Source organism: Ailuropoda melanoleuca, chromosome 15, assembly GCF_002007445.2.
Source record: "Ailuropoda melanoleuca isolate Jingjing chromosome 15, ASM200744v2, whole genome shotgun sequence".
Classification (NCBI taxonomy): Eukaryota; Metazoa; Chordata; class Mammalia; order Carnivora; family Ursidae; genus Ailuropoda; species Ailuropoda melanoleuca.
In genome coordinates this window covers 15,935,882-15,948,488 of record NC_048232.1, presented here as the reverse complement: position 1 = coordinate 15,948,488, position 12,607 = coordinate 15,935,882, and the positions used below count along the sequence as shown (strand labels likewise).

The 12,607-nt window shown below is 36.1% G+C and overlaps 1 protein-coding gene across 1 annotated transcript in view; it reads right to left on the bottom strand.

The window, feature by feature from the left end:
• The window catches only part of STAM (signal transducing adaptor molecule), a 92,378-nt gene that overhangs the window by 39,318 nt on the left and 40,453 nt on the right, over positions 1 to 12,607 (bottom strand). The window contains exons 3-4 of the mRNA XM_002918632.4: positions 1,615 to 1,690; positions 1,438 to 1,533 (exon numbers count right to left, since the gene is read on the bottom strand). Coding sequence (XP_002918678.1) covers positions 1,438 to 1,533; positions 1,615 to 1,690 — 172 coding nt within the window. The remainder of the gene's footprint in view (positions 1 to 1,437; positions 1,534 to 1,614; positions 1,691 to 12,607) is intronic.

Sequence of the window (12,607 nt, the reverse complement as noted above, 5' to 3'; positions counted from 1 at the left end):
TGGTTACTAGAAATGATCAAATTTTTTTTCACACTATGAAAAAACAATAGATGATACCAACATACATACCCCATATCAAATTAAAACAGATTAAGTATATAATAACTTATTTTGGAGGTCAGAGAGATGGAACTTCTCGGAGTATTTTGCAACTAAGTGAGCTTTATACACCAGGAAGACACAGGAAAGTACTCTGTTTTGTTTTGGCTATTTTGCAAACCAATAAAAAATAAGTTGGAAAGAGAAAATAAATGATACATTTCCTTTATTCCTAATCCCTGACTTTTAAAAATATGCTTGACTGTGTATTTTGTCCAAGTCGTTTAATTATCTGAAGCCTGGTTTGAGATCTACCGTATGACAATATTTCTAGAAACTTCATTTCTTCAAAATAACATCTCCCCCTCAAGTATAAAATCATTATGGTCACTGCAAAACATTTGAAAAATAAAGAAGTCCTTTCTTTTACATATTTGCTTTTCAAAACAGTTGTTAATGCCACTAAATACAAATTACACAAAACATTACACTAAAATCTCTTCATTAACAGTCATACACTTTGATGGACATTCAGAACATTAAAAGAATGGTTATTAGCAGAAAATACCTAAATGTAACTGAATAAAGCAAAACAGAAAAAGAATTAACACATAATCATGCTTGACAAGAAAGTACAGAAATTCTGTAAAGAATTATGTAAATAAATTTTTATCTCATTTCTGTACTGTTTTCTACTAAAACCTGGAAGTAACCATTTTGCCAAAAACATGAGGTATTTTCCCTTTTAACATCTTAAAATTTTTCTTGATTATATAATATCCTATCCTCCCTCTTTCCACGTCAGAAATAATTACCTTTAGAATGCACAAATTTTCACTAGGAAAACTCACATGTTGCTTATGACTTAAATTTTTTTAATTCCTTGATTGCATAAATTGTATTCTTTAATCTACACCCAGTTAAATAAAAAGCATAGCATTAAAATCCTGTCATGGTCGAGTAGTGGCCTTACTCATGTCACAATGAAAACAGCATTATATTTTGGCAGTATTTCTGAACAGTTCCATATTAGGAAAATACCTCCGTGGCTACACAAATGGTTACAAAAACTATGCCTACAATAGACTGGTATTATTTAATCAGATAGAAAAATACATGTATTTTCTTTTTAGATGAAAGGAATGATGAAGAAAACAGGTTAAATATACTCTAATCTGGTTTTTTAAAAAAAGAACAATTCTCCAAGTATATAAATTTATAATCTCTTCAGCAAAACAACATTTACTTTACTTATATATTGGATAGAAATAGCCTAGAAAGGATTTTTTAAAAAAGAAAGCACAAACCAGTCCTTTGTGATTTAAAATGTGAAGAACTGAACAATAAAATACACAAAGAAGACTATGTTAATTCATTTCTGGAAATAATGTTCCTTACCTTGTTTAGTACGTTGCTTACTTCACTAGCAAAATCTCTTGAACATACTTCTAAATGAAAAATTTTGCCACAGTTTGATACACATGCTCCTAGAAGCTAGAAGTATAAAATCACAAGTTAAAGGGGCTCAATTTTAGCAGGTAGTTTTGTGGTAAAACTTAAAATGCAATCACTTACAGTCAGAGCTTGCATAGCAACATGAGGATCTTTATGGTTCACTCTCCTCATAATAGACCGAAGACAATCTTTAGGTCTAAAAAAGGAGAAATGTAACAATCAATTAGTAGTACATCCAGGCTTTCCCCCCCTTAACTCTAATAGGCAATAGACGACTACACAAAAGGTACACTAGGGGAGAGAAGTTTAATTTTTATTAATGACACAAGTGAACTATACACTAACAAGTTCCTTTAAATTTTTCAAACAAAATTAACAGGCTCTCTTCCTTAGCAATCATAGATTAGGCATTTCACACTAATTCTGGATGGAAAAAAGCTCTGAAAATTAAATGTTAGACCAAAACTTCCACTTGGAGTCATAATGGAACAATTGGAACTAGACTTAAGACTCCTGCTGTAAACAGTGAGAAAACTGGAAAAATATACTTAAAATATACACTCGGGTCACTGTTTGGGACATTAGGCCACAGGCAGTGATAATGACCTCTAAGACGGAATATAATTAGATAAGACAATTTCCCTCAACTTTCCACTCAGAGGCACTTTCCAGATATCAGTACAGGCTTTCTACCTAAAGGCAGTTTCTGGATCCCAGTGCAGAGAACGTGATTCCAAGAAGAGAATGGTGATCTCACTGAGTTGAGGGGAAAGAAATCAGAATTCAGGGAGGCCAAGGGAGCTAGAATTTGCAAGACAGAGTAGAAAGAGCTATATGAAGAAATAGATCTGGATACTCGCATAGGAGTCCACTTAGGTCGACTGAGGAAAAAGCCACACATACATAGATTAAAACCTCCATAAAGCTGGGCAAAAAGTGACTGTGAGCTATATGCTGAAGAGTTTCCAAAGCTCACAGAGTTGTCAGAGTTCATATCAAAATGGAGAGTCCTTGTTAAATATCTAGAGCATTCAGTGGATAACCAGAGTCTTGACACCAGACGGAACTATCCCAAAAGACTACTCTACATCCATCCTATAGCAACCTAAAAACAAGCCACAGAAGGATAAAGCTGATCCAAAGTAACTTAAGTTCAGAGAGAATAAAAGTCCAATACTCTTTAACAACAACAAAACCTGGCACTCGATATAAAATTCATAACACTAAGCATTCAGTCAAAAATTATTAGATATGATACGATATGAAGCAATTATTAGATATAATATGAGGTACTCAATATAAAATTTGTAACACTAAGCATTCAGTCAAAAGTTATTAGATATGATACAACACGTAACTAGGAGAAAATTCAGTCAACTGAAAAGGAAGAAAGGACAGAGATGATGGAATTAGGAATCAAAGACTTACATAAGCTATTCTAAGTATATTCAAGGATGCACATCAAATCATCAACATAATGAGGAAAGAAATGGTGTAAAAATGATAAAACTTAAAAAAAGACAATACTTCTAGAAATGAGAGATATATTTTTAAAAAGTGGGTACAATTAATCAGATAAGAATAAAAGATAAGTAAACTTAAAAACATGCTTGAAGTACATGAATTTAAATACAGAGGAAAAAAGACTAAAAAATTTTAATATAGAACCATCACTAAATACATTTTTAAAAGAGAAATGGAAATTTTAAAAAATCACAAAAATATTCAATTGATATACAAGATAATAAACAAAAGTTCAACAGAAGAAACATACCATCTAGAAAAATGGTAAATTTTAACATTTTAATCCAACCATATCAACAGTTATATTAAATGCAAATGGTCCAAGCACACCAAATAAGACAGATTGCTAGACTGGATTTAAAAAGCAAGACCCAGGGAACCTGGGTGGCTCAGTTGGTTGAGCGTCTTTCTTCGTCTCAGGTCATGAATCCCAGCCTTGTGTCAGGCTCCCTGCTCAGCAGGGAGTCTGCTTCTCTCTCTCCTTCTATGTGTGCTCTCTCTCTCTCCACTCTCACTCTCTCTCAAATAAAATCTTTATTAGAAAAAAAAAAGCAGAACCCACCTAAATATTCTCTACAAGAAACTATTTAACTATAAAAACATATGTAACTTAAAAGTGAAAGGATGGAGGAAAGAAACATATATCAAGCAAACATAAACCACAGGAAAGCTGGAGTAGCTATATTAGTATCAGGCAAACTGCCCTTCAGAACAAGCCATATTACCAGGAATATAGAGGAAAATTACAAAATGATAAAGGGATCAATTCTCCAAGGAGACATAAAAGACCAAGATGTGTAGTCTTATCTAAAAACAAAGCTTCAAAATACATGAAACAAAAACTGATAAAACTGAAACGAGAGACAAATGCACAATTTAGAGATTTCAGTCCTTTCTCAGAAATTGGTAAAACAATTAAACAGAAAAATAGGTTTGAGAACACTCTACAATAGCAGAATATACATCATTGCCAGTGCATACAGAATTATTTACCAAGACAGACCATATTTTGAACCATTAAAAAACACTTAATTTTTAAAAAATTGATATGAGATATGCTATGTTGTTAGACCATGATAAAATTATATTATAAATGAGTAATATGAAGAAAACTGGAAATTCTCCAAGTTCTAAATAACCACAGTTGGCCATAATACATTATCCTTTTTATTATCCTTTTTATATATTATTGGATTTGATTACAGTATCATTGAGGATTTTTGTGTCTTTGTACATAATTGGTCTGTGGTTTTCCTGTTTTTGGTATTGACCCATTGCATGCCTCATAAAATGAGTTCCAAAAAAAGAAAATCCTGAGCCCAGATGGCTTCACTAGTGAATTCTACCAAACAAGTGCCATTATACTAAATACACAAATTTTTTACAGATGTCCTTTAACAGGTTGATGAAATTACTTTTAGTTCTTAATGATTTTGTTACAAATATATACTGAATTTTTTCAAAGGAACCTTCCACATCTATTGAAAGATGATTATATAGGGTTTTTTCTTTAGTTCGACGAGACCAATTTATTTTCAAGTGATGAACCAGGCCTGCATGCCTGAGATAAATTCCACTTCACTTTTCTTCAAAGAACCAGCTCTACTTTTAAATTTTCTCTATTGTTTTTCTCTTTTCAATTTCATTAATCTCTGCTCTTATTTTCATCATTTCTTTTCCTTTGCTTTCTTTAAGTTTGTTCTTCTTGTTTCTTATGACAAAAACTTAGATCACTGACTTGAGACATTTCTTCTTCTAATATAAGCATTTAATGATATAAATTTACTTGTATGGATTGCTGTAGCTATACCCTACAAGTATCAATATATTTCATTTTCACTTTCATTTCACTGAAAATGCTTTCCAAATGCTGCTGCAGAAACACAGTTTCTGTTTGGGATGATGAGCGAGTTTTGGAAATGGATAGTGAAAACATACATGAAAGAAAAACCATTCTCAAGTGGTATGAACAACAATGGGCCCTGAAGAAATTGGCCAGTAAGAATAATTATCCTAAAAAAAATGTTTTTAAGAACTGGAATACAATTACTAAGCACTGTGATAAACTTTAAAAAGTCATTTTGATAGGGAAAAATTAAAATGAAAAAGGATTTCTATGAATGTTTTATTGACTATTGGAAGATTTCCTCTTGAAGAGCATGGAGAAAAGAGAAAAAAAAATTTTTTAATTATATTTACTGAATACCTATTGTATGTCAAGCATTCATCTCTTATGATTCTGAAGCTCTTTTTCTACTGATTTTGTATGATCTTAATACTATCTGAGGGGCACCTGGGAGGCTCACTCGGTTAAGCATCCAACTCTTGATCTCAGCTCAGGTCTTGATCTCCAGATCATGAGTTCAAGCTCCACATTTAGCTCCACAGTGGATATGGAGCCTACTTTAAAAAAAGAAAAAAAAAAGTATCTGACAACAACATTATTAAACTGAAGAATTAATATACTGTAAGACAAGTATTTAAATTTTGCCTTTTTCATAGTGGGACTTGTTTTAGGAGCCAGAATCTGTGACCCCATGCTAATTTTTGCAATTGTGAAAACCACACCAACATATAAAAACAAAAAATTATAATTTCAAGCACCAGTAAAGGTGAAATATAAAAGGAATTATCTGAATGCTAAAATTAAAACCATTAAAAAAATAATGATCCAAAGATGACTCAGCTCAGTAAATTAACTTATTAGAAAATAATCCTCTATAGTTGCTTAAATTAAATTTCTGATATATTGTTTATAAACTACTTTCATTTTTTTAAAGAAAGAACTCTAAACTCTGATGACTTTTGGAAAGGGAAGTGGGGAAAGGGCTTTGAAATGCAACCTTTACTTTTTATTTTATATATTTCTATATTGTTTGAATGTTTTACCACAGCCAATTTTAAAAACCAAAGCAAAGATACCTCTGGCACCAAAACAAACTTGACTATCGCACCATAAAAAGGATAATGTCATAAAAAGCCAATTAGAATGCTTATAAGTGCTGAGGAATATAGTGAGTAAAACACAAATGTGAAAGTGAAATAATATATACATATTTGATTATTAAATCTCACAATTTAATGAAAGATTATGGCTAAAATACTGTTTTTAAAAAGGCTTAAGAGTTATATTTTTTATTTTTTTATTTTTATTTTTTAAAGATTTTATTTATTTATTTGACAGAGAGAGAACAGCCAGCGAGAGAGGGAACACAAGCAGGGGGGTGGGAGAGGAAGAAGCAGGCTCATAGCGGAAGAGCTTGATGTGGGGCTCGATCCCATAACGCCGGGATCACGCCCTGAGCCGAAGGCAGACGCTTAACCGCTGTGCCACCCAGGCGGCCCAAGAGTTATATTTTTTAATATAAACCTATGGTTTTCAATATAAAAGTAAATACAAAAATATTCATGTAAATTGAACGTATACATATATGTACCTGCATGCATATGTTTCCTAGCTCTGGTACTAACAAACTCACCCGGTACCCATACCTTGGCTTTTTTTTCACAAGTGAATTTAAAATAAGTATACTATGGCTATTATCCTCTCAATAAAAAATGCAAGTTGACTATAGTATGGAGACTGTATAATTTATCAACTATATACGTACCTTTTTGAGAGTGAAAGAGGTGCTAACTGGGTATAATGCAGGAACAGTAGGCATAAAGTGAGATTAACCAAGACAAACTACATGTACAGTCACAGGGCCAAAACTATGTCCATCCACAAAAATCTGCTTTTTTATGCATACATCTGAGATGTAGTTCAGAAAAAGGGTGAGAAAAAAGAGGCAGCACAGAATTCTCCAAATATCTAAAAGTAGAACATTCCCGTAGAGACTTGTGTAAGCCTAAATGGCCTAAAGGGAAGAAGCAAGTACCATTAACTTATAAGGAAAATGTTTTCAGCATTCCCAGATCCCAAACATAACCTCTCTTAGCCTTTTCTGATACCTATGACACATATTGCTAATGGATGCACAAAGTCAGTCAAGATAAGGCAGATGCTCAGACACAGTTCAAAGCTATGATGGCTTGATGCTGAGACACTGAGTTCAGTTCCCCAGAGTGGAGCCATTTTCACTTCTGGCCTTTTTTTGCAAAAGTGAGGAGTCCCCTTCAAATCTCTTTTAGTTAGGGTAAACAGGTACTAGCGTAGGTCCTTCCATAAGAGCGAAGTGACATAACACAAATGTTCCAGAAGCAGAGGATACCTGTGCTTTCATGTGGCTGTGGCTTCTAATGACTTTTTCTCAAATCATACACCAGCCAGAAAACAAATTTTCAGGAATGTACACAGCTGCCTTGGCATATATCAGTTCTGATGAAGTAAAGCATCAAAGTCAATTTCGTTATTCACAAGTCTTACTCCATCTACCTCAACAAACTACTATGGGCTTCAAAGAAAGCACAGCTTGAAGAGGGGCCTCTTTTCTATCAAATCCTCTCTACTCTACTTGTCTCCCATCATACCACTCTCGGTCATTTGGTTTCCATGTGAAGTTACAACTACTAAAATTAAGCTACTTCATGCTCAAAGGTAAATGAAAATTAAGGCATGAACCCTCCTTAATCTTCAGACACAATTATCACAGAGTCATGCTACTATGCTTTCTTTTGCAATTCAGACTTCTCCAGTTTCCCACAGAAAACAGAGACTGCAGAACTTGAAGCTCTTAAGGCAATTCTGGAAAGGACACACTCTTTAAATGAATTTCATCAACAGCCACTCCTTTGATCTAACAATGAATACATCAAACTTCATTCTTGCTCATTCATCTTATAGGAAAAGTACCCAGAAAGCAAGAACCCTCTACATATAGTGCCACATGTTTATATCAGTGCTAAAGAATACCGACCCTTATGATTAATCCAATTAGGTCACCAAAACTGTCACACTGAATCACCGTCTCCATGTAAATTACACTAACACTGTAAAAAAAATATTTATCAGGTAGCAAATAACTCTGCTGATAAAGCTTTCATTAACTAATGTTATGCCGTCATCTTCACTTTGGCTTTTATGAATTTTCATAAGCTAAGTTTTACCACGTCATCTATATAAAACAAAACCATGAAAGGTCACCATGAAACTAAGTCTTTATGACTACCCAAATAGTTTTAACATGTTACCTCTTCTTATTTACAAATACCTACAAATGGGTAGAACTCTCTCTACACAGAATAACAATCTTCTATGCAAAAAGTCATAAATAAATGTTAGATAAAAGTAGTAAAATACCCTTACATCACATTTTGCCATTCAAATTCTTATGACTATGTATCTCAAGTATCAAAAATGGAATTTACAATTTTGTTTACTAAAATCCACTGTTTTGTTCTAATGATATATTCATTGTTTAATTATCTAGGTCAAATTTCTCACTCAATACTTACAGAGCAGGCCTCTGTGCCAAATGATGTATTCCAAAGATAACCACAATAATAACTCCCTTTCCACATGCTCTTCTATGAAGTGACCTTGCCACTTTCCATCAAGAGGTACAGTTTAATAACCCTCCTCTTATATGCGGGCTGACCCCAGAGACTTGCTTGACCCACAGAATGTAGTACAAGTGATATCTTGAGATGTATAGTTCATAAAAAGCTATGCAGAATACACCTATATCTCAGAACATTTGCTCTTAGGATGCTCCGTCTCGTATCCCAACTACTGCTCTGTAAGAAACTCAAGCCACATGCATAGGCCTTGGTTAATGTTTCAAATGATAGCTAGAGCTGAGATTCCACTTGACTGCCAGACATCAACTGCCAGCCATAGTGAGCATCCATTCCAATCAGGCCTTCAGGTAGTCCAGTCCCAGCCATTAGGTGACTGCAAGTCCATGAGAGACCTCAAGCAAGAAGTGCCCAGCTGTTAACCCACAACCATGAAGATAATAATAAACGCTCTTTTAAGCCACTAAGTCTTAGGTTGGTTTGTTATGTAGCAATAGATAACTAGAATCACTCCTAACAAAGTGTGCTGACAGCTGTTAGCTTTAAATACTATTAAATTGAATTATTTCGGTTTGGGTTTTCTTTTTTTTTTAATAGAATTTTAATAAAATTGCCTTAATTGTTTATCTCCCCATCTTGAGGGTTCCTGAAGACAGGATCCAGGGCTACACTGCTCATCCTTGGCTCCCTATCCCTAGTCATAGCACATAATTATGTTCTTAAGTGAAATCTGAGGGAACAAAAATAGGAATTATTTAGCTCCTAGTGCTGCTCACCAATGACTGAAGATAAAACATTTTCATTCTGAATGTTGCCTACAATAATGCCTTCAACATGGTCGATACTCAATAAAAAGTCACCGAGCTAAATATGGAAAACGCTACTTTTCACTGTTGTACATTACTCAGTATTTAGAATAACTGAATAATCCTTACAAAGCTCTATTTATTACTGACTCCTATATGTCTTCCACTGAGTTAGTTTTCTACGAGAAAAATGTACATGCTTTCATAAAATCTTGTCTTAGAATTACAATACGATCACAATAAGGGAAAAATGGAGATTAAGTAATGCTGGGAGGAGCACGGAATGTGAGGTAAGAAGTTGATGGTAATAAACGTAAATGAAGTATTTTGTAAAAATACTTGCTAAAGATGAAATCTGCACATGCATTAGGAGAAGTCTACCAATGATTCCTATCACCCACCTCTGTAAAGGGTAGTCTCTATAAAAACCTTCTCAAAATTCCATTTTGGTTTTTTAAAACTTTTTGTAAGACATATCCTCTTTTTTCTTTATCTTGAGATGGGAAATATTTTTCATCTTCCTCAGTTTTCCAACCCCAAAATAATTTGTTGCTCTTAACTTACCATGTGAGAAATGAGCATAGCACAAACCTCACCATTGTCAAATGTAAGGGAATAGTACCATTTCCTGGGGGTTTTTCCAAAGTCAGGGCATAGGCGAAAATTACAGTTAATCGATTTCTCTTGATTAGGGAATTATCTATTAGAAAACATACTCTGCCATCTCTCAAATATGCTCAATATAGGAAACTTTTCCTTAATTATTAAAGAAAAATGCTACTTTGAGCACCCGTTGAAGAAAGTGGCTTTCATACAAGGCCACGCTGTTTAAAAAAAATGCATGCACTGAGCAAGAATCAAACTCAGTGAAATGAGATATTCATACTCTAAGAGAAATGAAAACTGTAATGGTGAGATAGCACATATAAGCTCACTAAAAGGACAACAGGGATAAGTCTTTAGGAAATATACAATTTGAGGGGGCTACAAAGAATACAGTGAAATTCAGTAAGATAAACATGCATATGATGCAGCTCAAATCTATAGTCAGAAGATCATGGAAAAGTAAAGCTAATTTTGCATTCCTGCAACTCTCTTTTCAAAGAACAATGAAATTTCAAATCTCTTTAACTAGCCTCAAGAAAATCTCCAAAATTGTTACATTATTCATAAATGTCTACCTACTTACAAGTATGCTGCTGTATAGTTATGACAGATAAATAGCTCAGCATTAGTCTCTAGTGACCAGCTAGGGGGACTCCCTGAAAAGGTCTTTCCATTAATACATATGGAAAAAGCCAAAAATATGTAATGATTCTGTTGGATTAAGGAGTCAAGATTTGTGACAACCTGTGCTTTATAAAATTCTGTAAAAACCCTCATTTCAGGAGGGGGAGTTAAGATGGTGGAGGAGTAGGGGATCCCTTTTTCAGTCCCCTGAGTTGAGCTGGATAGGTACTAGACCAGGCTGAACATCCACGGAATCAGCCTGAAACGCAGGAAGATACATCTGGATCTCTACAAATAAACATCTCCAGTGCTGAGTACTGAGGTACAAAGCGGGGAGCTGTGAAACCGCGCACAGATATCAGAAGATAAACCGAAGCGGGAGGGAGCCGCTGCATTCAGGCACCGGGAAACGGTAGTCACCTGCACAGGGGAGCGGGCGGACTCGCAGACCGGCACCCGCGAGAGAGCGGACTGAGACCGTGAGCCGGGGAATGCTCGCGACCAGACTGAGGGCCGAGGTTCAAAGCGCGCAGGGTGGCTGGCGGTATTAGAAACACAAAGGACAGAGACGCACTGGCCCTGGAAGTGAGGGCTGGGACACCGGGTATGGGGCGCACATCCCGGGATGCTGCAGGGTTGAGCAGCACCAACAGTAACAGAGTTAAAACGGCCAGAACATCAGTGGAAAACAGTCGGCGATCCCTCTGTTCTGAGATTCGGGCACTGCTGCTCTGACTCTCAGAAGAGGCACAGCAAACCGCCAGGGAAAGCCGCAAGAGAACAAAAGCCTGGAAATACCAGCTCACATGCCCATCCCCATCCCTCCTTCCAGGAGACACGAAGACTCGACCCAAACAGGGTTGCCTGAGTATCGGTGCGGCAGGCCCCTCCCCCAGAAGGCAGGCTGAAAAATCAAGAAGCCCATATCCCTAATCCCTATAAAATAAGGGTGCACGGCCTGGGTCCTGGTCAATAATCTGGGCTCTGGACAACCCCGCAACCTCTCCACATCAGAATGACGAGAAGGAGAAGTCTTCCCCAGGAAAGAAAAGACAATGAGTCTGTGGCCTCTGCCACAGAACTAATGGATATGGATATAACCAAATTACCAGAAATGGAATTCAGAGTAACAATGGTCAAGATGATGTATAGACTTGAAAAAAGTATTAACGAAAATGTTAATGAGAATATAGAATCTCCAAAGGCGGAAATGAGAGCGAANTTCAGAGCAACAATGGTCAAGATGATGAGTAAACTTGAAAAAAGCATCAGAGAAAGCGTTGCTGAGAATATAGAATCCCTAAGGGCAGAAATGAGAGCGAATCTGACAGAAATTAAAAACTCAGTGGGCCAAATACAGTCAAAACTAGAGGCTCTGACGGCCAGGGTCACCGAGGCAGAGGAACGCGTTAGCGAATTGGAGGATGGGTTAGTAGAAGAAAAAGCTAAAATAGAATCTGGACTCAAAAAAATCCACGCTCAGGAATGTAGGTTACGGGAGATTACTGACTCAATGAAATGTTCCAATGTCCGAATCATCAGCATCCCCGAAGGGGTGGAGAAAAGNATCGGCATCCCTGAAGGGGTGGAGAAAAACAGAGGTCTAGAAGAGATATTTGAACAAATTGTAGCTGAAAACTTCCCTAATCTAGCAAGGGAAACAAGCATTCGTGTCCAAGAGGCAGAGAGGACCCCATCCAAGCTCAACCAGGACAAACCTACGCCACGGCATGTCATAGTGCAATTCGCAAATATTAGATCCAAGGATACAGTATTGAAAGCGGCCAGGGCAAAGAAATTTCTCACGTACCAAGGCAAAGGTATCAGGATTACGTCAGACCTGTCTACAGAGACCTGGAATGAGAGAAAGGCTTGGGGGGGCATTTTTAAAGCTCTTTCAGAGAAAAACATGCAGCCAAGGATCCTTTATCCAGCAAGGATGTCATTCAGAATTGATGGAGAGATAAGGACCTTCCAGAATCGCCAGTCACTGACCAATATCATAACCATGAAACCAGCCCTACAGGAGCTATTAAGGGGGGTCCTATAAAATCAAAAAGGCCCCAAGAGTGATACAGAGCAGCAAGTCACAA